The following is a 25,866-nucleotide window of genomic DNA, read 5'->3' as shown; positions in this document are numbered from 1 at the left end:
GGGGGGGGGCTTTTTTAACTGCAGCTTGTGAAAAGCCTAACGTGCACAACGTCTCTGTTCCTGGTAAGTTGGCAAACTGGTTACTAAACATGTTTTTTTTCCCATAGATTTCAGATTTGAACCTGAGATAAAATGACTGTAGTAACAGATCCTCCATATGGAATGTTGTATGTGGTGCCATCCATTCAGTCATTTCAAGTTCTGTATCTTTTCACTGTCTTATAAAGCTTTCACAGTGCATTTTGGCCCTGATGTATATTACAGTTCGTCGTGTCTTTCTTTGTCCTCTTGGTCTTTTAATTTAAACTCTGCTTCTGTTATTTTGCCATCTTCATTTCGATCCTGGTTTTTAAACATGTTCTCTATAATGTTCGAGGCATCAAATCCTGGAGCTAGTTTTCCTTTGCCCATTTCTACCTGGGCATTAATATATTCTGAAAACTAGAAGAGTAAAGGTTATGAGTATCTTTCTCTCGTCAGACACACAATATTAATTTAGCATGGTAAATTGGTAATGGCACTACGGAGTGAGCCTGTGGAGCAATAATCTATTGTTCTGTAGTGAGGTGTAGGTAGAAAATGCAGGACATGTATATGTGCAGTACAGTCAATTTTTGTAAAGCTTCTCCCCTTACATGTTAAACAGTGAGACAGCTTATGTACATTTTTAGTTTATGGCCCCCAAACCTGCTGACAGGTTCCCTGTACTACTATTAGCTTAAAATTATGCCTATAACACTCATAAACAATTATTTTTTAACAAACCATCATGTGATTTCCCCTTCAAAAACAAACAGAACAATGTCCATGTTGTGTTGCTCGCCCTTTTCTTCCCAGAGTTATGGTATTTTCTGTTCTGAAGCTGTTTATCAAAAACCGTCCACAGCAGCAGTGAAGTGGGTGGAAACTAACCTGTTCCTGTATCTGCTCTGAAGCTGAGTCAAATTTAGACTGCCCACACTTCCCATGATGCCTTGTGTTTTCTCCTTAATTTAGAGGTAAATCCAGTGAGATTCCTACAATTAAATCCACTGAACACTACATAGTGTACAAACAGGATCTATATAGTAACTAGCCTTTCATCACATGAAGGAGCACACAGCATGTAATAAGTAGTAGAAAACAAAAGGGGGATAGTTACATGAAGTTTATAGTCTGTTCCTTGTGAGCACTAAAAGTTAATTGGTTTTTGGATGTGCATGTATTGGGAGAGCAGAGGGTGGGGGAGGGGCTGTAGAGGAGTGTATGACACAGCTTGAGGTACAGAAAGACAGAGACAGAAAAAGTTCTGCAAAATCACAGACTGAGATAGAGGTTACTGAAGAGGGATCTTGTGCCCTACTATTCTGTGTAGGGGATTTCGGCATCAACAGTGCTGAACACACACTGCTAACCCTGAGAGAGCATTGTCCCATGGCTTCCCCCCCAGAGTAAGCAGGGAGCAGAAACCCCTCCCCTCTATGCAACTGTAGGAATCACAGGAGAAATCGCCACAGTTCAGGAGACACAGCTACTTGAGGAGTAGTCTAAATTCAGAAGGATAGCATGGAAACTGCTGCACACTGGTAATCAAAATAATAGGCAAAGTTGTTCTACATCCCAAGAGCTATTGATTTGTGGGGGAAAAAAATAGAGTTACACTTTAAAGTGACTAAGTTGAATGTACTAAAACCAATGTAGACTTATTGTGATCAACTTTGCTTTTTTTGCTATTTTGTCACAGTCTACAAATCTCTGGGTTGCACTGGAGCTTATCTTTAAAGGAAATCTTCCATGGGGAATCTACTTTCTGAGAGGTTCCCCATGGTAGATTCCCTGTCCGAACATCTGCTGCATCCTGTTTTGACTAATTCAAGGATGTAGCTGCTAGAAAACTAAAGTTTAATGCATACATATGCAAAATAATTTCTGAGGCCACTTACAAACCTGCCTCTACCCGCTCCAGCCCACCTTCGGGAGCATTTGAGCTCTGCACAAGCACAGCAACCGGAGTGACTGCGCAAGCGCAGAGCTCCCCAGTGTCATGCGCTTCGACTGCAGCAGCTCAATTGCTGTCAGGGATGCACCAAATGAATAAGCTGGAGGGGGTAATGTTGTGTCTGTAAAGGCTACTGGGAGTTTGGAGTAGCCTTCGCCCCTGAGGCTGTCTGAGGCTACTCCACGCCCCCCGTAACCTTAGAAATTAATTTGCATATTTAAGCATTAAGGAGACTTTTGATATGTTGTAGAGCAGCTGATTTTAAGCCCTTTTGTAATTGGATTAGTTACCCCCCGAATCTTGCTCCTTCCTCTTTTATTCTGTGGACTTCCCCCTGTTGTCAGTGACTCCTCAGATAGCTGTTGCTGGGCACATTCTTTACTGAGCTGCTGACTATGGAGGGAGAATGAGACACACCCCCTCTCCCTACTCTCAGCTGTTTACCTCATAGCTCAGTGCTCCAGCACTCAGGCATGTGCTGCTGGGAGCCCTAACTAATGTAGTAACCAAACAACTACACTTATCTCTCCCTCAGCTGTATATAAGCAAATAATCCACACAGACACAGACTGCAGATCGATCACATTCCCCCTCCCCCTTCACCTCACACTCCACAGCAGGAAATAGTAGGAGAGACTCTCCAAGTCTTCAAGCTGTCCCATCATATGCTGTTCTGGAGTTTTACTTACTTAGGTAGGTAGGTAAGTAGGTATATAGAGAGATGGATAGATATGAGATGGATAGATAGATAGATAGATATGGGATAGATAGATAGATAAATATGGTGTCATTGGTCATCAGGACGTGCTTGTGATGAGGTGACAGGAGGCAAGTACCAACCCTCCTTGCTGATTGCAATTTTTTTGAGACCTGGAAACCATGGGTGCTATGGGCCGAAACAGGTACTAAATGAGGACCAACATACTTTGAGGAATGATTCCCAGGGACACCTGGAGCAGAGTCATGTTTTAGTTTTTTTTTTGCTCAGAATGACGGTTACACTTTAAACTTTATTTCTGCAGCAGCTGCATCCCTGAATAAGTGAAAAACAAGATGTAGCTGCTGCCCGGGCGATCAAACTACTATACTATGGGGAATCTATCAGAAAGAAAGAAAGATTTCTTTTAAATGCAGGCTCTAAATAAAGATCTAAAACCTACCTCTTCCAAAAATATCTCCCCATTTTCGTCTTTGTCAATATCTTCAAATAGGTTTGGTGAGACTTCTCCATTCCATATAAACATATAACCATCAGGAAGACCTGGTATCAATTCTAGCAGTTCAATGTTGAATATCAAAACTGCACTTCCCGGTACTTCTCCTTCTGTCAGGAGGTAAAATGAACAAAAAATATGTTTTTATTGATTATCATGTGCATTGGTCTAATTACAGATGCGGCTTATTTCACATCATAGTTTATAGACACAATAATAACAGATATGTGTCTGATCTATTTTTAAACAGATATCTACATAGGCCCAGTTCACGCCTGTCATCAGGCCTCCAATAGTAACCTCATTCAGTAACAAGAATAATGGTAGTTTGTTAAAATGTCCATTGATTTCAATGGAGTTTCTTGGCTTTAATTACTCAGCATTCACAACACTTCTTCACAGCCAGATACATTTAACATAACTTGTGTCAGAAAACTGGAGGACATGTCAGTTCTGGTGAATGAACTTCCCAAGATACGGCACAATCATTAAGAGGCCCGAGTCTTTGTCATAATTTTGTCACATCTGATACCAGTGGATCACAGATTATGGTCCTCCACCACCAGGATCTAGAATTGTACACCAAGCACACAGACATACTGGTGTGTGCCCCCTCTGGCAGGATCTTCTTCGTTTAGCTTCTTATGCCCTTTTTTAAGGCTTTTAAAATTATGCAAATGAGTCTGAGGGGCTTTGGGCTCCATGGGTGTTAATGGAGCCTGGGGACCTTCAGGCTTATTTGCATAATTTTTAAAACCTTTTTTTCTTAAAAACCAGGACATAAGAAGCTTAAAACAGAGCAGATGCTTCATGAGGGAGGACACACCAGTATGTCCGTGTGCTTGGTTTACAATCTTTGATCACGGTGGTAGATGTCCTTTAAGACTATAAAACAGTGTAAATAACACTAATCATAATACCAAAAATATTAATGCATTAGTGATCTGTGGTAATATGGTATTTGGCAATATAATTGGTTTTGAGCAGTTATGGTCCTATGTTTCACTCACTGGAATGCTTTTTAACAACTCACCTACTCCAGCTTCTCCATATCCAAAATGTGGAGGAATGACAACCGTACGTTTCTCTCCGACACACATGTCCCGCAGTCCTATATCCATTCCCATTATCACTTGTCCCGATCCGAGAACAATGTTGTATGTTTTTCCATATTGGTGTCTTAAAGAAGAAATAAAAATCAGACAGAGGCGTAACTACAGTGTCTGTGCATGTAGATATGCTGATTCATACTTCGCCTGGTTTGGTGGACTACATTGATGACCTTTTTTTAATAAAATGATTAACAAGGGTGTATCAGAGTGTTTATTTTAATAAAATATATTTCCTTAAAAAATTGTGTTTTTTTTTCTTTTTTTAACTGTCTTAGTAATGTCTTAACTGTCTTAGTAATGGTGCTGTCTAATAGACAGCATCCATTACTGGGAGCAGGCCTAGTATTGGCCAGTAAAAAAAGGCTAGCACTCTTATCTCTCCCACTTATCCTTACCCTGGTACCCACCAGGGGTGCAGGAAGACCAGGTCCCATCTAGTACCTGACCAGTTTTTGGTGGTAAAACTAGGTACCTCGGCATATACTCGGGTCGGCTTATGCTCAAGTATATTATTATTATTATTATTATTATTTTTAAAATTGTGGGTGTTTTTCAATTTTGCTATATTCTTTCCAGATTCCCAATACATGACGCATAATATAAAATGGTGCAACTAAGAAGTACAAATTGTTTCACACATAACAAGCCCTAATATGTTTCTATAAATGGGGGAAAAAGGGTTTTGGAAGTGATAAAAGTCCTCTGCCCCCTATGATTTCATATATAATAAACAAAACCCTTCGAAAAGACACAATTTTCATTATTGCCTTAAAGGGGTTGTCCAAGACAAACTAAAAATAAATGTGGTGGTCGGTGAATGGCCTGCATTAAAAAAGCCGGATCTCTGTGACTAGTTTTGCCCCACTAGTCCTGGTAACCCTTAGCCTTCATTATTTACCTGCCATGTTTATGTTGAAATGTCACACAGGGGTGCACACTGAGGAGATGTCTGTAACTCTTCACTACCCACTCACTCTCCACCCCTCTTTTCTCTGCCTCTCATATACACCGTAACTCCCCATGTACTTCTCCTTCCTGGCCCAGCACACACAGCTCTGCAGTGAAATAAATGCTATGCAGTCCAGCCCCCTGTATACATCAAGAATGTAGGGGTGGGGAATTCATCATATGCCAGCTCTTGTGTGCACCAGCGAATGATACATCTCCCCCTGACTCTGGCTTCTGTTTATCACATATGTTTAGCACATGTTTAAAAAACAGAAGCAGGTCTAAAACACAGAAAAGGTTACATGACTTTCTAAATGCAAACTTCAGAGCAACAGTTGGTAAAAAAGTGTTTTTCATGGACCTATTGGGGGTCACTTTTCTTAGACTTTTCTCATTTCATTTTGTCACATTTGCATATTTTTGAAACTTTTCCACTTGGTTAGCAAAGTTAGCTGCACAAGAATCTTTCAGTGTTGCACCTGATATATCTTTAAACTTCAGGTGTGGATGTATAAAAATGGTACAGTAAAATGGTGCAATTTAGGTGCAAGTCAACTCCAGTCCCAAGCAGGCGTAGGCAAAAGTTTAGAAAGGGAAAAGTTTAAGACACACATGGCTGATATATGAGCCTCTAAGATATCACCCAATATGGTGGGGCTGATGGGAGAGCGCCAGTGGCAGGGAATTAATCGCTCTAGCTGCTACTAAGCAAAATCTGAGCAGGACTCTTTTTTTGGGGGCCTGGAAGCATTGACAGGAGTGCCAATTCAGGAGATGTGTTCACTTGTTTAGCCATTATTTGATGGTAGGTAGTAAACACTTGGCCCGGAACTTTTTCAATTTTCGGCAAGATCACCAGGTGTGTAGCATGTCTCCTTTCTCAGTTCCACATCGCCAACAATAATCTGGTACAGAAAGGAAGGCCAAATGTAGCACCATCGGGACTCTGTACCACCTTGGCACAACTTTATACCCCTTTTCCTGAGCAGTTTGTGAGAAAAAAGAAAGGAAGCATGCCATTTGTCTTCTGACAAGGGAGCCCCCAATTCCCTTTCCCAGCTCCTCACAAAAGGGAGCTCAAATTTCTTGGGGTCTTGTGACAGGAGAGAATAGGCCTGTGAGATGATGTGAAAGGGGGGAGAGGATAGCCGAAAGTATCCCTTGAAGGTCGGGAGAGAATCTGCATACGTTGTGGCAACGCCTGCACCAGCCACAAGCGATCTAATCGGTGTATATTCGAAGCAGGGGGATTAGCCTCTGGGGGCGTGGCCGAAAATCACTGCAGGATATAGTAAAGGCGTGGGTCTTCCATGATCTCCAACACCAGAAAAGACAGTTTTGACATCTCCGGGGGAAAGCCTGGTTTCCGAAATATGGGTGTTAAAGGACTGCACTGCCTCAACAGAACTCTTCGGGAAAGCATAGACCTCCAGACGTCCATTGCATCCTGCAAGAGAAGCACCTGGGCAGGGAAGGGCGGGGGGAGATGCTGGGGGGGATCTATGGAAGAATTTTGAGAAGAACTGGGGAGAGTGACTGTTCCAGTGCCACCCATTGATTCCAGGCAGAGTGAAAATGGCAATCAAAGAGCCGCAACAGTACCGAGGCTTGATAATAGAGCTTGAGGTCTGGGAGTCCAGCTCCTTCTATGCATTTGGCTCGGGCCGAGACTCTCCAGCTCACCCTGGGGCGAATAGTACTCCATATGAGCGTGTACAGTGCGGAGGAATCTGGCCGGGGGAAGGATAGGCACCCCCTGAAAGACATATAGAAATTGAGGTAGGATGTCCATTTTAAAAGCATTGATTTTTTTCAAACCAGGACAGCTGTTTCTAATCTTATTGCTGCAAATCTCTCAGAGTGCATTCCATTAGGGGCACGTAATTAAGAGCAAACAGTTTAGATAGGTCAGTGGGTATAGAGATACCAAGGTAATGGTCTGCTGCCATTGAAATAGGAAATTATCTTTCAGGAATCTAAAAGCGTAAAAAAGTGTTAGAAAAGGACCAATAATGTGACTGCAGAAATATGGCGCAGAAGGTGCAGCAAGGAAAAAAAAAAGAAACAACAAAAAACTGGTGGAAAGCCAATATTGATACTTGAGCCCTTTGTGTCACAAGTATCAGTAAGCTGTTAAAAAGCAGTATGTGTACGCTTGTCAACATAGACATTCAGACGTTTTAAAGATTGTTGAATGTGGATCCCAGGCCGACAGAGCTGACAGTTGGTGTTTCTTTCCTTCTCATGTTTTTATATAGGGGCTCAGCAGTGTTGTCACATGACAGACTGCAACTGTTGCTTTAGTGTGCGGCTGTTTGCATTGCATCACAGATGAGCTTCTGTATACTAACAAAGGCCGCTAGTGATAGGAGACAACACACTGAACGGGAGCAGAGGAGTAAAGCATGTTTGTTATTTTTATACTTCATACCTATATAAAAAAAACATCCACCCTGAGCAACCTTATCTTGAAAAAATAAAAAGATTTTAAAAACTCCTTACAATTGTGCAAACTAAGAAAAGTTGTAGTATGGTCACATGTTAGACTACCGAATTATTGCTGGAGCAGTAAGAACAAACCTTGGAACGACTAATACCAAAAGTTATTACACTGACTGAGGGTAAAGAGGTTGTTCACCCAAGTAGGTGATGTATGTCTGATTGTTGGTGGTCTACTTCTGAGACTCCCACTGATCTAGTGACCCCAGTGAGCCCGGATTTATACAACAAATATCGTGAGTAGGTGATACATGGTGCTTATGGGAAAACTGTAAATTTGCAATATCATTTAGCTTTTGTACATTTCTATAATAGTTACATCCACACTTTTAAGTGAACTTACGTTGAATCTAACATGGTGCCATCCATTAGTGTTGCATTATAGTGGTACTTTAAATAGTCTCCTTTTTTGCTCAGGACGGTGCAGTTAGTTGGCTTATAATTTGATTCAATGTTGACAGAATCATCTGGGTTGTGGAAATCAACTATGAGGATATCAAACACAAGCACTGCTGATCCTGGAATCTTTCCTTTGGAAGCAAAATGGAGAATCAAAATGTTGAATCATCTTTCGATTTCTTCAGCTGTACAGTAATCAATATACAAGGTATCTGTGTACCTGTGCCTTCTTCACCATAAGCAAGATGTGGTGGGATTATGACTCGTCTCTTCTCTCCATGGCACACGCCCAGTAAACCTTCATCCATACCAGCAATCACGTAGCCCTTTCCAATATATGTGTCATAAGTGTGATTTCGGGAGTAACTAGAGTTTAATAAATGGAACAAAATACTAGATCACTTTCACAGAAAATAGTATAACTATAAAATTTTACATGTAGAGTAAATGAAAAGACAACTTATTTACATTTTAACCTGATGTCAAATGTAGTTAAAAGTACACTCAGGTCTCAGATTACATAAAAGCACGAGGCAGTGGTATGCATTTCTGTTTTTTTGTAAAATGATAATAATTCTAGGGCTAAAGAATGCAATCAGTATAATATGTATCTCTTTTTATGTAAATGAAAAGGAGCAATCTTTAAACCTGGAGTCGAAGAATGTGCCATCCAGTAGTGTTCCATTGTAATGGTAACGGACATAGTCACCAGCCTGGGTTTTCCTCTCACAGTCTTCTGGAACATACTGAACTTCTACAGTAATTCCATCTTTTGGGTTGTGCAAGTCCAATAAGACTACATCGAAGACCAGAGTTGCCTGAGAAGGAATATCTTTACCTGTAACGGCATATAGTAACAAGTATAGTTTAAACATTCTATGCTTGTAGATAGAAGCATTCTGTTACATTTATACTAAATATAGTACAGAAATGGCAGTGCCTGTGTAGCCTAACTTCCTCTGCGAGCTGAAGCATCAATGGGAATATTCGCTAGTTTATGGAAATAGTTAATCATTATTCTTATCTGTCTGCAGTGGACAGAACTCTGAATGCTTTCAGATACACAGCTCACTGCAGGAGAGAGAGCAGAAAAAAAGCAAAGAGAAGCTGTATTCTTTAATGAAGGGTAACAGGGTTTACTATCATCCCTGGCTCTATTTATTTCTGAAATAAAAATAAAACTGCTTCAAAGATGTAGTTATTCTTTAATGTGTAGCATAACTCCACCCATCCCAGAAAAAAGTGGGATAGTCTTAGATTCCAGGTGGTGCCCCACTGTCCGGTTAGGTGACCCTGACCATTGATTTCCGTCCAGATTTACACCTATGTGCATATACCCTGAGAAAGCCTTCCAGTCAAAGAAAAAATATCACATTCCTGCACTTTAGGTTTCTTTATGCATACTTGTGTTTGCTCTGCCATCAAACCCTATTCTTTTGACCGGTGGATGTCTCAGTGGTCCGAACCCCAGTGATCCACATGTGACACTATCCTGTAGATAGGATATAAGATGCAAACTTGGTACAACCCATTAAACTCTATTGATTGTGAGAATAACAGGGGAAAGTAATTGATTAACTTCTTTCTCACCATCAATGCGCTTTTCTCTACAAGTATATCCCACTGGCATTTGTCCCATTTCATTAGTTTGACTAGGCTAACACACCCGTATAAGCTGATTAAATATAACTACATATGTATGCAGTACAAAAATTATTGAAATCTGCTAACCACCTTACCATCACCATCTTCTCCATATGCGAGAAATGGGGGGACTGTGATGGTACGTCTTTCACCCACACACATTCCAAGTAGTCCAGTATCCATTCCAGGGATCAACCAACCGATACCCACATAGGTGTCGTACGTTTTCATGCGATTGTGGCTTGTTTGGAAGAATACAGATGTAAGTACATTTATATTAGTGCTTTTTAGTCTATCATAGTGAAATACGGGCAGAGTTCTCCTAGAATTAAATTCTATACACACATATATATATATAAAAAATACTCAGCTGCCCCACTTGATATACACTCACCGGCCACTTTATTAGGTACACCTGTCCAACTGCTCGTTAACACTTAATTTCTAATCAGCCATTCACATTGCGGCAACTCAGTGCATTTAGGCATGTAGACATGGTCAAGACAATCTCCTGCAGTTCAACCGAGCATCAGTATGGGGAAGAAAGGTGATTTGAGTGCCTTTGAATGTGGCATGGTTGTTTGTGCCAGAAGGGCTGGTCTGAGTATTTCAGAAACTGCTGATCTACTGGGATTTTCACGCACAACCATCTCTAGGGTTTACAGAGAATGGTCCAAAAAAGAAAAAACATCCAGTGGCCGGCAGTTCTGTGGGCGGAAATGCCTTGTTGATGCCAGAGGTCAGAGGAGAATGGGCAGACTGGTTCGAGCTGATAGAAAGGCAACAGTGACTCAGATCGCCACCCGTTACAACCAAGGTAAGCAGAAGAGCATCTCTGAATGCACAGTACGTCGAACTTTGAGGCAGATGGGCTACAGCAGCAGAAGACCACACCGGGTGCCACTCCTTTCAGCTAAGAACAGGAAACTGAGGCTACAATTTGCACAAGCTCATCGAAATTGGACAGTAGAAGATTGGAAAAACGTTGCCTGGTCTGATGAGTCTCGATTTCTGCTGCGACATTCGGATGGTAGGGTCAGAATTTGGCGTCAACAACATGAAAGCATGGATCCATCCTGCCTTGTATCAACGGTTCAGGCTGGTGGTGGTGGTGTCATGGTGTGGAGAAAATTTTCTTGGCACTCTTTGGGCCCCTTGGTACCAATTGAGCATCGTTGCAATGCCACAGCCTACCTGAGTATTGTTGCTGACCATGTCCATCCCTTTATGACCACAATGTACCCAACATCTGATGGCTACTTTCAGCAGGATAAGGCGCCATGTCATAAAGCTGGAATTATCTCAGACTGGTTTCTTGAACATGACAATGAGGTCACTGTACTCAAATGGCCTCCACAGTCACCAGATCTCAATCCAATAGAGCATCTTTGGGATGTGGTGGAACGGGAGATTCGCATCATGGACGTGCAGCCGACAAATCTGCGGCAACTGTGTGATGCCATCATGTCAATATGGACCAAAATCTCTGAGGAATGCTTCCAGCACCTTGTTGAATCTATGCCATGAAGAATTGAGGCAGTTCTGAAGGCAAAAGGGGGTCCAACCCGTTACTAGCATGGTGTACCTAATAAAGTGGCCGGTGAGTGTATATAAAGCAGGTGCTTGCTCTTTTAAGTGGTTTGACTCTCCACTTATCAATACAGCACCAAAAAAAGCAGCACGCCAACATAAAAAAACACTGTCGGTACTTTATTCGACCAAGTGCCACGTTTCGGATCCTATTCATAATCTTTTCTCAAACCCTTGAGAGTGACATGAGGAAGGATCCTGAATAGGATCTGAAACATAGCACTTGGTCAAATAAAGTACCCACAATCTTTTCTTACATTGCTGTGCTGCTTGTGTATATATTGGGCAGTCAGTGTCAGACACACAGAAGACAGATGAAAAAAAACGTCGGTTACTGCTACTGCACTTCTTTCCTCAGATACATCTGTCACACGTCTTGATAATTTTTCATTAGACGTCTCCTAAAACATACATTAATCTTATAGTAGGAACTATAGTATGATGTTCTGCACACAATATGGAACAGTACTGACCACAATACAATCCATAATGTGCATTGTCACTGTGATTTTATGCGCATAAAAGCCTTACTTACTTACTTTGACATCTCATCTTTCATGTGAAAACTGTACTGTAAATCAATATATAATAATCATGTCCTTAAACAGCATTTTATACATACCTGGAGTCAAAAAGTGTCCCATCAAGCAAGGTTCCATTGTAGTGGTAGCGAATGAAGTCAGACACTTGTACTGTTCTTGCACAATTTTCAGGTTTGTAGTATGTCTCCATTTTAACTGTATCTTCTGGATTCCATATATCCATTAAAAGGACATCAAAGTGAAGTATTGCGTCTGGGGGAATGACATCACCTGTAAAAAATAAAAAAAAAATCTCCTAGACCTCATGCATGTATATTGTAGCCATTGACTTATGTTATGCCTGGTCATGGTGCAGCCGTCATGTATTACTTCTCTACGGCAGAGCTGCACTCACCCCCCACTATCTCCACCCTGCAGAAACGGAAGGCCAAACTTTCCCTGTTTGTGGCCCATTTCGGCACATGGTCATCAGGAGATATCAGGCTTTACTCCTATTTTCAAGTACTTGTGTGGGAACGTAGAAGTATCAAATCTATCAGATTTGTTGCAGATTTCAGCAAATAAAATCAATTCCATTAATCTCAAATGGGTTGTCAGCTATTACATAGATTTTTGTCTAGATTTGTTTTACATTTTTTTACTAATAGCATGGCATATTCAAAAAGCATACTAAATGTAATTTTAAAGTAGAAAAACATTATAAAAACTTTAAAATATATGATATCGGTATAACAGTTACTCCCCTCTAAATAAATTCAGCATGTCATTTATATAGCTCAGTATCTATTGTGATTTAATATATGTATTATGTATATAAATATATGTATATGTATATAAATCCTTACACTATTGTTAAAAACGTCCCTATATACTCAAGTGGAAGCTTAACTTTTCAGTAAAATATTTGTGGTGAAAAGCCCCACTCAGCTAGGACCTGAGTAAATAAAAAAATAAATGAACTCAGTTATTACTGGCATTCTCTGCAGCTCTTCTTCCCTATCGGTTTCTTGTATAACAGTGCGGTAGAGATGGGTCCATCGACTCTGTCTGTGCACACACTTATGACATCCCACACAGGGCTGCTCCTGGTTATTTCATTACTGGGAGAGGCTGCTGGGCATTTCAATAGTGGGAGAGGCTGCTGGGCATTTAATTACTAGGGGGGACTGCTGGGCATTTTATTAGTGAGGGGAGGTTGTGACCAATCCCTTTCCCACCTTTGGTTTATATTAGAGTCAATAAGTTTTCCCAGTATTTTGTGGTAAAATTAGGTGCATGTGGTTATATACAGGCTGGTTTATACTTAAGTTTATACGGTAATAAAAATTTAAGATATAAAACATTTGTTGTCGTATTAGTTACTCCACTCCCCTTTATTTTCTTTTCACAGGGAACCTCTCACCACATTTGCACATATACAGCTAGTGACAGGTTTCCATAGAGCCCTATTAACTAAATGACACCCTTCTTTTAGCTAAAAATTGTCTCCCTCACATCCCCGTAAAATCAACTTTATGTACTTATTTATATTACTTAGCATCAGAGTGGGCATGTTCTGCTCGGCTGGACACTCCCATCTACTCCTCCCCATGCTTCCTTCATGTCATGTGACCAGGGTGATGTCATCTAAGGTCCTTTTCCCCTTATACTTTGTCACATCTACCACGTGTTTGGATCTAATCACATGAAATCAAAGCATGCCTTCATGGACTTTTACTCCTCCCCATGCCTTCATGGACTTCTACTCCTCCCAATGCCTCCACGGAGGCATGCTGTGATTTAATGTGATCAGTTACATACATGGGGTAGATATAGCAAATTTTAGGGGGAAAAGGACCTTAGATGACATCACCATGGTCACAAGACATGAATGTAACACAAGGCACCATGTAAAAAATTTGACACAATATATCCTATAGGTTAACAGAGCTTTATATGTCTGAAGTTGAATATTGACAAATAGTTCCTAATACTAGTTCCATACAGCAGCATGTCTTTGCAGTGAGACCTGGGTAAAATTCTCGTGACAGGTCTTCTTTAAGGGCTTGTGTACACAAATATTGTTTTTGGACATGTGCTAGCTGTTGTTTTAGTAGCAAGCACACAGCCCCATGTATTCCTATGACCTGAGTGAAGTTGGCCCCCACCTTGTTCAAATCAAACAAAATTGGTGTCAAACGTTTGTGCTACGTTTGTGCTGGTTTGTGCAGCAAAAATTTTCGTTTGTGCCGCTATCGTTTTTAAGATTTTAATGAAAGTTTCCAGAGGTCATCAGAGGTCAACCAGCCCCCCCACATTGCCCAAACCAAACAAAGCTGGTGCCAATCAATTCTGCTACGTTTGTGCTGGTTTGTGCTGCTCAAATTTTTGTTTGTGCTGCTTTTGTTTTGAATATGTGAACAAAAAATGAAAGGTCAAAAGTTCAAGACCCCCCCCCACATTAACCGAATTGAACAAAACTGGTGTCAAACGTTAGTGCTACGTTTGTGCTGGTTTGTGCAGCAAAAATTTTCGTTTGTGCCGTTATCATTTTTAATATATTCATACTTTTTTCCAGAGGTCATCAGAGTTCATTTCTTCCAAAGTACATTGTAAACACCTGAACATACCTTAAAAATGATAGGTGCACAAACCAGCACAAACGTAGCACTAACGTTTGACACCAGTTTTGTTTGATTCGGTTAATGTGGGGGGGCTAGTTAAACTTTTGAACTTTAATTTTTTGTTCATTTATTCAAAACAAAAGCAGCACATACAAAAAATTGAGCAGCACAAACCAGCACAAACGTAGCAGAATTGTTCGGCACCAGTTTGGTTTGGTTTGGGCAATGTGGGGGGGCTGGTTGACCTCTGATGACCTCTGGAAACTTTCATGAATATCTTAAAAACGATAGCGGCACAAACGAAAATTTCTGCTGCACAAACCAGCACAAACGCAGCACAAACGTTTATCACCAATTTTGTTTGATTTGGACAAGGTGGGGGGGCCAACTTCACTCTGCCAATTATAGAGCAGGTTCTATTCCTAAATGAGTTTGCGGCACATGCAGTTCCTTCTCCTGTAGTTGTTGCGTGTGCGAGCGGACAAAGCACCCAACAGTTCAATTTTATGGCCCAATATTGCACACATACGCACGCAGGAAGCCAAAGGAAGTTGGCCTCTTTGGGCTTTAAAGGTCAAAGATTTTTTTTGTTGTTCCATGCTTATCTTCAACAAGATTTTGAATTTTTAGGCTTTTATTTGTTAAACTGATGTATTTTTCAATGGCACAATTTTTATATAATAAATTAACTCTAGCTTGTGTGTAGACTGGTGATATAAAACTGCAGTTTTTAAAATTAATATTGTTCTGCAGCTCATCATAATGTATAAATAAATCACAAACATTCTTTTGGTGGTCAGCAACATTACTTTTAAACTAGAAGTATATAGTTATACTTGTATGTTATAGTATATGTTTTAAGCCTTGTGGATTATAATGAAGGTTCTAGCTTTTTTTAATTTTAGATCAAAAGAGCAGCATTATAGCACTTAGTCGTGTGTGACCACCGGTACCATAATGATGTGTGACCTACTTAGCTTTTTTTTATATATACAATAAATATATAAGTAAATAACGGTGTATATATCCTGTTATAGGCAACAACTACTGAACCTCGATCAAGAGCCTACGGGGAAAAAATATAAAAATGTCTGGGCGACTTTAGAGGACTCATATATAGGCCGGCTTTCTGTTAGAGGAGCCTTTATATTAAAATGTCTAATATCTTGGCAACTGAAGACCTTCCTTTGTACCAGACATGACTTACTATACACATGGGATAACAAAGGAAAAGAGAATCTGCGAATTAACCGGTTAAGGACCGGGCCCTTTCCTGTTTTATCATGTCCATTTTTCACTCCCCACCTTCAAAAATCTATAACTTTTTTATTTTTACACGTAAAGAGCTGTGTGACGGCTTGTTTTCTGCGTAACAAATTGCACTTCATAATGATGGTATTAAATATTCCATGCCGTGTACTCGGAAGCGGGAAAAAAATTCCAAATGCAATGAAAATGGTGAAAAAACGCATTTGCGCCATTTTCTCGTGGGCTTGGATATTACGTCTTTCACTGAGCGCCCCAAATGACATGTCTACTTTATTCTTTGGGTCGGTACGATTAAGGGGATACCAAATTTGTATAGGTTTTATAATGTTTTCATACATTTACAAAATTTAAAACCTCCTGTACAAAAATATTTTTTTTGATTTTGCCAACTTCTGGCGCTAATAACTTTTTTATACTATGGTGTACGGAGCTTTGGGTGGTGTCATTTTTTGCGAAATTTGATAATATGTTCAATGATATCATTTTTAGGACTGTACGACCTTTTGATCACTTTTTATAGATTTTTTAGATTTTTCAAAATGGCAAAAAAGTGCCATTTTCGACTTTGGGCGCTATTTTCCGTTACGGGGTTAAACGCTTTGAAAAACCGTTATCATATTTTGATAGATCGGGAATTTTTGGACGCGTCGATACCTGATGTGTTTATGATTTTTACTGTTTATTTATATTTATGTCAGTTCTAGGGAAAGGGGGGTGATTTGAAATTTTAGGTTTTTTTATTATAATTTTTTTTTTTAACTTTTTTTTTATTTTTATTTATACTATTTTTCAGACTCCCTAGGGTACTTTAACCCTAGGTTGTCTGATCGATCCTATCATATACTGCCATACTACAGGGGATTTTCTTCCTCATTCATTACAATGTGCTATCAGCACATTGTAATGAAGGGGTTAAAACGAAATAGCCTCGGGTCTTCGGAAGACCCGAGGCTACCATGGAGACGGATCGCCGCCCCCCCGATGACGTCACGGGGAGCGGCGATCCCAGGTAAGATGGCGGCGCCCATGCGCCCGCTATCTGTTTGAGGCTGCCGGCAGCTTTGCCGGCAGCCCATGCTGTGAAAACACCCGCGATCGGTGCTAGCACCGATCGCGGATGTTACCGGTAAGCCTTTGCTGCAATATGCAGCAAAGACTTACCGGCTATGGAGAGGGCTCAGCCCGTGAGCCCTCTCCATGCAGCGCGACGCGACCGCCGCCGTGAATACACGGCGGGCGGTCGCGAACCGGTTAATATAGGCTATATTTTGGGGCATACTTATTAAGGCCTCTGCACCACGTCACTAATTGCTAGCACATGCAATTATTTGCCTTAAACCACCTCCTAACGGCAGTGGGGCATGAAGGGGGGATGAAGGGGCGGGAAGGGGGGATTGCGCTGGCACGTTACTGTCCCCGTGCCAGCGCAATCGCTGCATCCGGCGGCTGCGTATATATTTCTATGCCGGGCCCTACTGGCTCTCGAGCAGTTGGGTGGGAGCAGGTGGTTTTGTTTTGTAGCATGCAGTAGGCGTGCATAATTAGCAGTTGAAAGAATGCCGGGCCATCTGTGTGACGTCCACAGGGCGCCCAGCACTAACTTGCATATTTTAAAAAGTCGACTTTTTGTGTGGAATAAAAATGAATCATCAGGATTAAGAAAGATATCTCCCGAAATCCAAGACATCAGCACCACAAATAAGCGTAATTTGTTTACATCGTGTGTAGCCATGTGGTAGATTTCCTTCAAATAAGGCTACATGCACACTGCTGTGTGCCCGCCGCACCATAGCACGACGGGCACACGGAAGCGCGGGGAGAGGAGGAGGAGGTGAGCGCCGCTCACCCCCGCCCCCTCTGCATAGGAACATATGGGCCATGGCGCCGTAATACGGGACATGTCCTATCTTTTCCCGGGCTACGGAGCGGTACGGTGCCGCAAGTGTGCTGCACCGTACCATGCCGTGAGCCCATAGAAGTATATACGTCCCCCATACATGTGTGTAAATGCAGCCTTAAAGTTTCTTTCCATAGAGGGCATGCAGGCAGATCACTTACCCACTCCTTCACTTCCATAGGCAAGACTAGGAGGGATCTTCACTAATCGCCTCTCGTTCACACACATTCCAACAAGTGCTTTGTCCATTCCTGCAATGATCTGTCCTTTTCCCACAAAGACATTATAGGTGGTACCCCGGTCATAACTACAAAAAATAAGAATTCCACAGGATAAGTATAATATGGGTGACCCTATTAGGGTGTTGTGTTTGACCCACCCCTTTAAGCAGTCTCAGTAAGTATCACAGAGAAAAATGTATTTTGGTTATCTGCAAAGGATGCGTAATGCCAACAGAATTTATCCTTAGGTAATTCGAACCATTCCGCGTGCAACAGAAAGTAGACAAGAGGGGTTTTATGATGCATTTTTACTCTGGCCACTCCATAATCCAGAGTATATTAACATTTTTTTCATATTTTTTAAACAATGATTTTAAAGTGACTCAATGAAAAACCAGATCATATCCACTGTATTGACAAGCTGTGAAAAAACACTACAGGGGAAATGTATTAATCTGTCTACGCCAGAATACTGGGTTTTTTTCCACCTGGAATTCTGTGCACCACATTTATTGAAGGTTTTAGACCATTTTTAGTCTGTTTTCAAACTCGTCCAAATAAAGGGTGTGCCCTCTGTAAAAGGGGGCGGGCCTCACAGGAAACAGCTCGTGTGCCAGAAAATTCTATATTCTGGCACAGCAAACTAGTCCAACTTATAGGAGGTACAAAGTATGACTTGCCAGTTTTATACTGCACCAGATTAACACATTGATTACCAGCATTGACACAGTGATAAATCTGGTGCAGCAGAGAGCTGACTAGTTCTACTCTGCACTGGTCTAAAGACCGACACGACACATTAATACATCTCCGTCTGAATGTCGATTTCTGCACTTTTTCTATTAAAATCTCATTCACTAGAATAGTCATGAATAACACGGCAGAACAAATTGGGGCTTATTTACTAAGGTCCCACAGCCGCATTTCCGTCAGGTTTTCTGACATTTTCAGGGATTGCGTCGCACGCGATCGGATTGTGCCACAATCGTGCCAGCCTTCACGCGACACAAATCAGGGGGGCGGGTCAACGGACAATCCGACGGATTCGGACTATGCACAGGATTTAACAAGTCAAATTGTGTCGTAAGACATGCACTAACAAGCACCTGGAAGAAGGTGGTGAACTCCGGCAGACCTGAGCGAAGAAGTGAAAAATGCAGGAAATCGGGCGCACAAGCTATGTGAACGCAGGATCGTTGGACAGTCCGGATCAAGGTTCCCGCGCAGGACGGGTAAGTAAATGTGCCCCATTGTTTCTTATGTGTACTAAATGTAGACACTGGGTGGGGGCATTCATTATTCACTTTCCGACAATTATTTGGCAGATTTTTTTTGGTCCCAAATTTATGAAGTGTCGGCGCCACAAAATTTCTTCTTTTCCGCCTCACGCCTTTTTTCTTTTGGTCACTTAATATGGGCGCACCTTAGAAGTACAACACTTTCATTGCACTTCTAGGTTCCCAACATTTTTTATGGTGCATTTTTTGAATGTGGAAACAGTTCAGAACCTTCTATAACCATGCACCAATTCATTAACCCCTTGTGCCACAATCTAACATCCCAGTGTAAATTAGCACACAATTTGAGCACCAAAAACACAGACCTTGCGCCACAAGTGATGAATGCCACCCATATGAGAAGTGCAAAAATAGATAAAAAAAATAACGTGTGAATGTTTCAGAGGCTCAGCTGGATAAACATTTTATTCCCACAGACCTACTTCCGGTCTGCAGCAGCTGTAAGAACATGATGGTAGAGGGGGGTACAAATACATCTCACAGCCTCATAGTGTGTTCTGTGAATTATCAGTAATATAAAGAACCACAGCACTGAGGGAATCTTTACACAATTTTTAACAAAAGGAACCTGTTGCTCCTTTTTACATCTGGAAGGTGTTACCCCTGTGCTCACCCTTCTCCCACATACAGAGAGAGAAAAATGCCCTGGCTGAGATGGTGTGTTTATTCAGAGGCATCCTTTATGGTTCTGAAGAAGTTTTCCAAAAATACTCTGTACACTGCAGAGGCTGTAAGCATTGTGAGATCCCCTGCATAACATGACCCTTTTTTGCAGAATATGGATGGATTTGGTAAAATGCCATGCTGTATGGATAACCTGTAGTAATGAATTCAATGGAGCATACTGCCGATGAGTGACATCACTGTCCTTATATGGAGAGTGACATCTCTGGGAACCTCCATACAGCTGCATCTAACACCAATGGCCCCCATTAACTAAAAACTGTGCAAACTGCACTATGTGTAAACACCAACAAAAATTGCGTGATGCTGCACCTTCCCTCTTATGAGCTGTCCTTAACGGTCCTAGATGGATCCAGCAAACACCCACTATTCAATAATCCAGTAGAAAAAACTCTTTTGTGACCAGAGCTCAAAAACTAAAAAGACGATCCATGCAGGTTTCCTCCTTATTTGTGCACCAAACACAAGGAATCACTTTCAGGGATAAGTCACCATTCAGACCAGAAACCATAAATATTTTCACTCCTGTCCTAGTCTCCTCCACTCACTGTATATAAGAGACATATCCAGACATAGTGTAGACAGTTTCAAACTTTTATTTCCAGTTCTACTCACATATGTAGATAAAAAATGTGCATATCACAAATAACTCCACGAGGACGCCAATCCTTGCCCATAAAATGGTGTAAAAGTGGTGTTTCACACATTTGTGCGCTAATATCCGTTATGAGGTTGACCCCCGGGAATAACTGTTTTTATATTTTGATAGACCTGGGAATTTTGGGATATAGTGATACCTAACGTGTTTGTGATTTTTAAGGCTTATTAAGTTTTATATCAGTTCTAGGGAAAGGGGGGTGATTTATATTTTCAAGGTTTTTTATTTTTATTATTTTTATATGTGTTCCCTGCTTTTCTTTTATATAGATCACAGATACCAGTGATCTAATGCTAACAGCCCATTGGATGACTGTTATCAGCGATCTGTATAGAGAGACCTGCAGAGAGGTTGCATATAGCATTCTCCATGCAGCCTCTCACTGTATAGAGGGGCAGGGAGACAGGGGACTGATAACATCGGCACCCTGTCACAGTAAAGGATCCTGAGTAGTGCATGGGGTACCAGATTCATGATGAACGTGCACCACAATTCATGAATCTGGCACACACTGCACACAGGGCAGTTTGCACTGTTTTTGATAAATGTGGGTCAGTGTGTTTTACACTAAAAGCCACACAATACAAACAGATGGCTTACAAATGGCTTTATGTGAAGCTGGCGTCCCAATTGTGATTTTTATATGCGCATTTTAAACTATGTTTGTGAGTATATTTTATAACCAATAAATCTTAACTGTCAAGAACGTACTACGTTATCTATGTGTAAATTTCTTCCAGCAATCTGCTATGACCAGTAATGTGAACGAAGGAGGATAAAAACGTAGCGGAGGTTGTCTGAATAGTGGCTTATTCTAATCAGAGGATCTGTGAAATTGTGCTTACATTGTGGAAAAAGTTTTGATGAGAACTTGCCGAACTGCTTATTGGAAGTGAAAGGAAACAGTAAGAAGACTTGGAGCTCCGGTCAGAGTAACTTTTTATGTTTTAAATTTTGGATTTTGTGTTGGATCGGTCCTTGGCTGTTTGTAGCTCCTAGATAAATGTATGCAGCACATTACTATAATTCATGTGTTGCATATATGTTTCAAGTGAAATGTATCCGTAACAAGCCCTTCATGTTTTGCATGTAAACAATGTGCCAAGCCCCTCCCTGTTCTGGATGGATTGTGCTTAGAAGTGCAATTCTAACTGCCTGGATACCGTTTCATACTATAAAACCCTCGGTGCAAATCAAAGCTGTAAACATATCATAAATATGCTGCGTTAACATGTTCCGGATGAATTGTTTTTGAACATGGGGAGTATTTAATCTATTTATTAAACTGCAAGTGAATCTACAAACACTGATGGAAAATACCAACCTTGAAACCTTGTTTCAAAATAGGTGAAGTGAATTATGGTAACGCAGACTCACCAACGTGTAAAGTAACAGTAGAAGAGAATTGGGACTTCTGTCATGTGAGAATTCTTAACTATGTGTTAACAACTTTCTGCCGACCAACTCTATAAAATTTTGGGCATGAAAGGCCTTACTGATGCTCCAGGCTGCCTCTGCGAAAGCCATTCTCTCATAACAGACGGTTACTCTATGTAAGACTCCCAGGCAAATGTGAGGACGTGGACAATCCTTGGGAATCATGTTTCAGCTTGCCACTAATTGAGACCAGAGAAAAAACGCTGCTGCTAATCTGCAGCTCGGGCTCTAGAATTCTGTATTACACATTTATAAAAAAAAGTATACATTTGCTGACAGATTTCTGATGACAAAAAAAGTAACAAACTGATGGTGTTTTTTCCATAGACGCTCAAGAATCTGCTAGTTACTCTACTGCACAGACACTATGGTGAACAACTCGTGTGCAGTTTGCTTTCATAGAAATGTTGCATAGACTGTAAGCATTTTTTACTTTTTAACACATACAACTACACTTCTAATTGAAGTGTCATATAAGAGAAACACATACAAATGTAGCAGACAAATATGGGTAACATATGCGGTTTATGCATGTTCATTAGTCTGTCTAATGATTACAGAATTACAGATGAAGCACATAGTATACCACTCATCAGGTGTACAGAGGATTTATCCATTCAGCAACCAAAGCAATTGTTGGGGCCCCACATGGCGAAGGGATCAGCCAATGACCAATGACCATTTGTTACCATAATTGGGAAGCTTTGCTTGTTTTCAACAGGTTAAGTGAAGCTTTGGAAGACTCCGTGCTCTGGAGTTTGGATGGAACCTTTACATTAGGGGGCTCCATAAATAACTTTTGTGGAGGCCACAGAAATTGCAAATCTGCCCCTGATCTAGTATAACACTTATGGAGTGTGAACACCATTCCAGATGTGTTCATGTAATGAACACATCAGCACAATATTTTATTTTACCTCCTTCTCCACTGTTAGCCGATTTGGTAAAGGGCCTGCAGGCCCCCCAGGTGCAGCAGCTTTTTCACAGTATCTACAACCTCTACAACCCCCCACAACATATGGGTGACTATGGATAACTCAGGAATGCACTTCAAGACACGACTGCTTACACCTTTCCAAAGAAAGGGAGGAATGAATGGCCCAGGGCTAAGTGTATAAACAGGCAAACCGTTTTCAGCATCTAATATGTATAGTGTCCTCTATACATATCCTCCCCTGATCACAGATATCCAGCAAATTCGGATTATTTGGATTTCATTGTGTGGTCCATTTTTTTTTACTAGAGGAACAATATAAGGTTTCTGGATGCTTTCTTTCTTCCACTGCTCATACCAGCCAAGTGTGTATATGTATGGGAGAACGAGTGTAACATCTCATGAGTACTGAATGGCCTTTGCAAGTAAGTGTTGTATCTCCAATTTTGATTTATAGAATTGTCATATAATACAACATCCTTCACACACTACCCATGCTTTTAAGGGCCTCTGTAGGGAAAGCATCTGTACTTTCACAATGTCACTGGAAAAAATCTTTTCTTTGCCTATAAGTCAGCATGGGGTCAATTTTGTAGTTTCAAATATTAATTGGAGACCCTTCCTATTGGGATTACATTGGGATTACTGATGTAGAGAATAAAAGTGAACTATCTGAAACAGCGCCACTCTGACCTGAGCCTGGTATTACCATTCAGCCAAAAAGCAAGGTTTGGCTGCTGCAGAAACCAATTGTACAGATTATAGTGGCACTATGAAGGGTCCACCGCAATCATCTTCATTTGTGGTTCCAGTGCTCAGACCCACGATAAGCACATAAATAAGGTACATACCATTCATTTCTAAAACTCCATAATAAAGGCTCAATTTTACAATGCTTTAATGTTTATATGAATACTGAAACAACTAAGGGTGCATAAATGGCAGGCATTACAGGGTGTTTAATTAAGCTCTATAATGAATGAATGTGTACAGATAGTTGAATAGTTGGATGCAAGGATTTATGCACAGAAGGATATGAGTTGTTGAATGGCTGGATGAATGAATGAGATAATGAATGGATAGATGAATAGATAAATAAATGATAAAGTAGCTTGCAGTTTGACTGGATGAATGCATATTTTTTTGGAAGGATGGAGTACTTGCTAGGATGTAGGGATGATAGAGTATGTGCTATGATGGATGGATGGAAGGATGAATGGATTGTGCAGTACTTGGTATGATGGAAGGATGAAGGAGTACTTGCTACAATTGATGAATTATGGAGTCCTTGTTAGGATGTATAGATGATAAGTATTTGTTAGGATGTATAGATGATAAGTACTTGGTAGGATGTATAGATGATAAGTACTTGGTAGGATGTATAGATGATAAGTACTTGTTAGGATGTATAGATGATAAGTACTTGTTAGGATGTATAGATGATAAGTTCTTGTTAGGATGTATAGATGATAAGTATTTGTTAGGATGTATAGATGATAAGTACTTGTTAGGATGTATAGATGATAAGTACTTGTTAGGATGTATAGATGATAAGTACTTGTTAGGATGTATAGATGATAAGTTCTTGTTAGGATGGATAGATGATAAGTCCTTGTTAGGATGTATAGATGATAAGTACTTGTTAGGATGTATAGATGATAAGTACTTGTTATGATGAATGAATTATGGGGTCCTTTTTAGGATGTATAGGTGATAAGTACTTGTTAGGATGTATAGATGATAAGTTCTTGTTAGGATGGATAGATGATAAGTTCTTGTTATGATGAATGGATGGTGCAGTACTTGCTGTGAATGAAGGATGAAAGGGGTACTTTAGTAATGTCCTATACTTGCCATCACTACCCACGTCTTAATTGTCATAACTGTGATAAAGGAAAACATCGGGCAATGTAATATTACTGGCACCTACCTGGAATCGAACTTTTTGCCATCCGGGAAAGTGCCATGATAGTGGTACCGCACAAAGTCTCCCTCCTGGACGCTGCGTGGGCACAGCTCGGGCACCGAGGTCCTTTCTATGTACAGCTGATCCCCTGGCACTGGCGGGGCGTCGTTACAAGCCACAAAACTTACTAGGAAGATAGCCTGCAAGGCCAGCACCGGCCACCGAGTGACGGGCGTGCCCGGGAGAGCGGCGGCCGGGTTGGTCCTGTGCCGTACACCCATGATGTCACGGAGCGGTACTCGCAGGGGTCAGAATAGTGGAGAGAAGGAGGTGAGCCCCTAGTGATGGTGGGAGTACAAGGAGAGGGAGGTACCAGGACTACTCCACTAACTCTCAGTGTGTACCTCCTGCAGGCACAGCGCCCGCGGGTGGAGGAATGGTAGCAAAGTATGCGGGCGTGTGTGGGCACGGAGGGCTCTGACTGCGGGACACCCCGTTACATGTGCAGCCTCACTGAACCCCTCAGGGGTGTAAAGAGCAATAAAACTTTTATTATGTACTGCTGTGTGGCGGCCATTAATGATATATGTAAACGTGGACACCTACACCCCTCCTTCTCCACGTTGAACAAGCCCCTCATACACCCATTATGTGGGGAGGAGACCATCTAGTGGGGAAGGAGGGGGTGTAGTAGGAGTGAGCCTCTCCATAACTTCTCCCGGACAGATTGTAGTTAGGACAGGATGCAGGTCACAGCCAGGGAGCCGACTAGAGAGGGTCACACACAGTGGCGTACCGACCGCGGTCGCAGCGGTCGCCATTGAGACCGGGCCCATCGGACGGGGGGGCCCGGGCGACCGTCTCAATGGCGACCACGGTCGGTACACCACTGGCAGTCGGGCAGGGGCCTCCGTCCGTCCGGACAGGAAGCTCCTGCCCGTCACTGAATAGTGCTCGATGCGGCAGTAAGCGGCCGCTCGAGCACTATTACTGGAGCGATGTGGCCGGAAGACAACCCCGGCGCACATCGCTC

At 41.4% G+C, this 25,866-nt stretch overlaps 2 protein-coding genes across 2 annotated transcripts in view; one reads left to right on the top strand and one right to left on the bottom strand.

Annotated features, from left to right (window-relative positions):
• FKBP9 (FKBP prolyl isomerase 9) lies at positions 1-25,766 on the bottom strand. Its single transcript, XM_072153253.1, has 10 exons — positions 24,858-25,766; positions 17,857-18,002; positions 12,007-12,196; positions 9,890-10,035; positions 8,799-8,988; positions 8,371-8,516; positions 8,095-8,281; positions 4,226-4,371; positions 3,139-3,302; positions 1-441 (listed from the first exon to the last, which is right to left on the bottom strand). The coding sequence occupies exons 1-10, from the start codon at positions 25,112-25,114 to the stop codon at positions 259-261; spliced, it is 1,755 nt and encodes a 584-aa protein (XP_072009354.1). The 5' UTR covers positions 25,115-25,766; the 3' UTR covers positions 1-258.
• Positions 25,029-25,866, top strand: part of RP9 (RP9 pre-mRNA splicing factor) — a 31,219-nt gene continuing 30,381 nt past the window's right edge. The window contains exon 1 of the mRNA XM_072153256.1: positions 25,029-25,163. The gene's annotated coding sequence lies outside the window, so the exon portion shown is untranslated. The remainder of the gene's footprint in view (positions 25,164-25,866) is intronic.

This window comes from Engystomops pustulosus, chromosome 5, assembly GCF_040894005.1.
Source record: "Engystomops pustulosus chromosome 5, aEngPut4.maternal, whole genome shotgun sequence".
In the NCBI taxonomy this organism is placed as follows: Eukaryota; Metazoa; Chordata; class Amphibia; order Anura; family Leptodactylidae; genus Engystomops; species Engystomops pustulosus.
The sequence above is the reverse complement of the archived record's forward strand: the minus strand, read 5'-3'. Positions and strand labels throughout refer to the sequence as shown.

Excerpts from the sequence above, each read along its gene's own strand:
- FKBP9 (XM_072153253.1), bottom strand. The coding sequence starts at position 25,114 with ATGGGTGTACGGCACAGGACCAACCCGGCCGCCGCTCTCCCGGGCACG. Across the intron at positions 10,036-12,006 it reads GGGACACTTTTTGACTCCAG|CCACAATCGCATGAAAACGT; the intron begins GTATGTATAAAA and ends CTTCCAAACAAG. Across the intron at positions 8,989-9,889 it reads ATATGGAGAAGATGGTGATG|GTAAAGATATTCCTTCTCAG; the intron begins GTAAGGTGGTTA and ends ATGCCGTTACAG.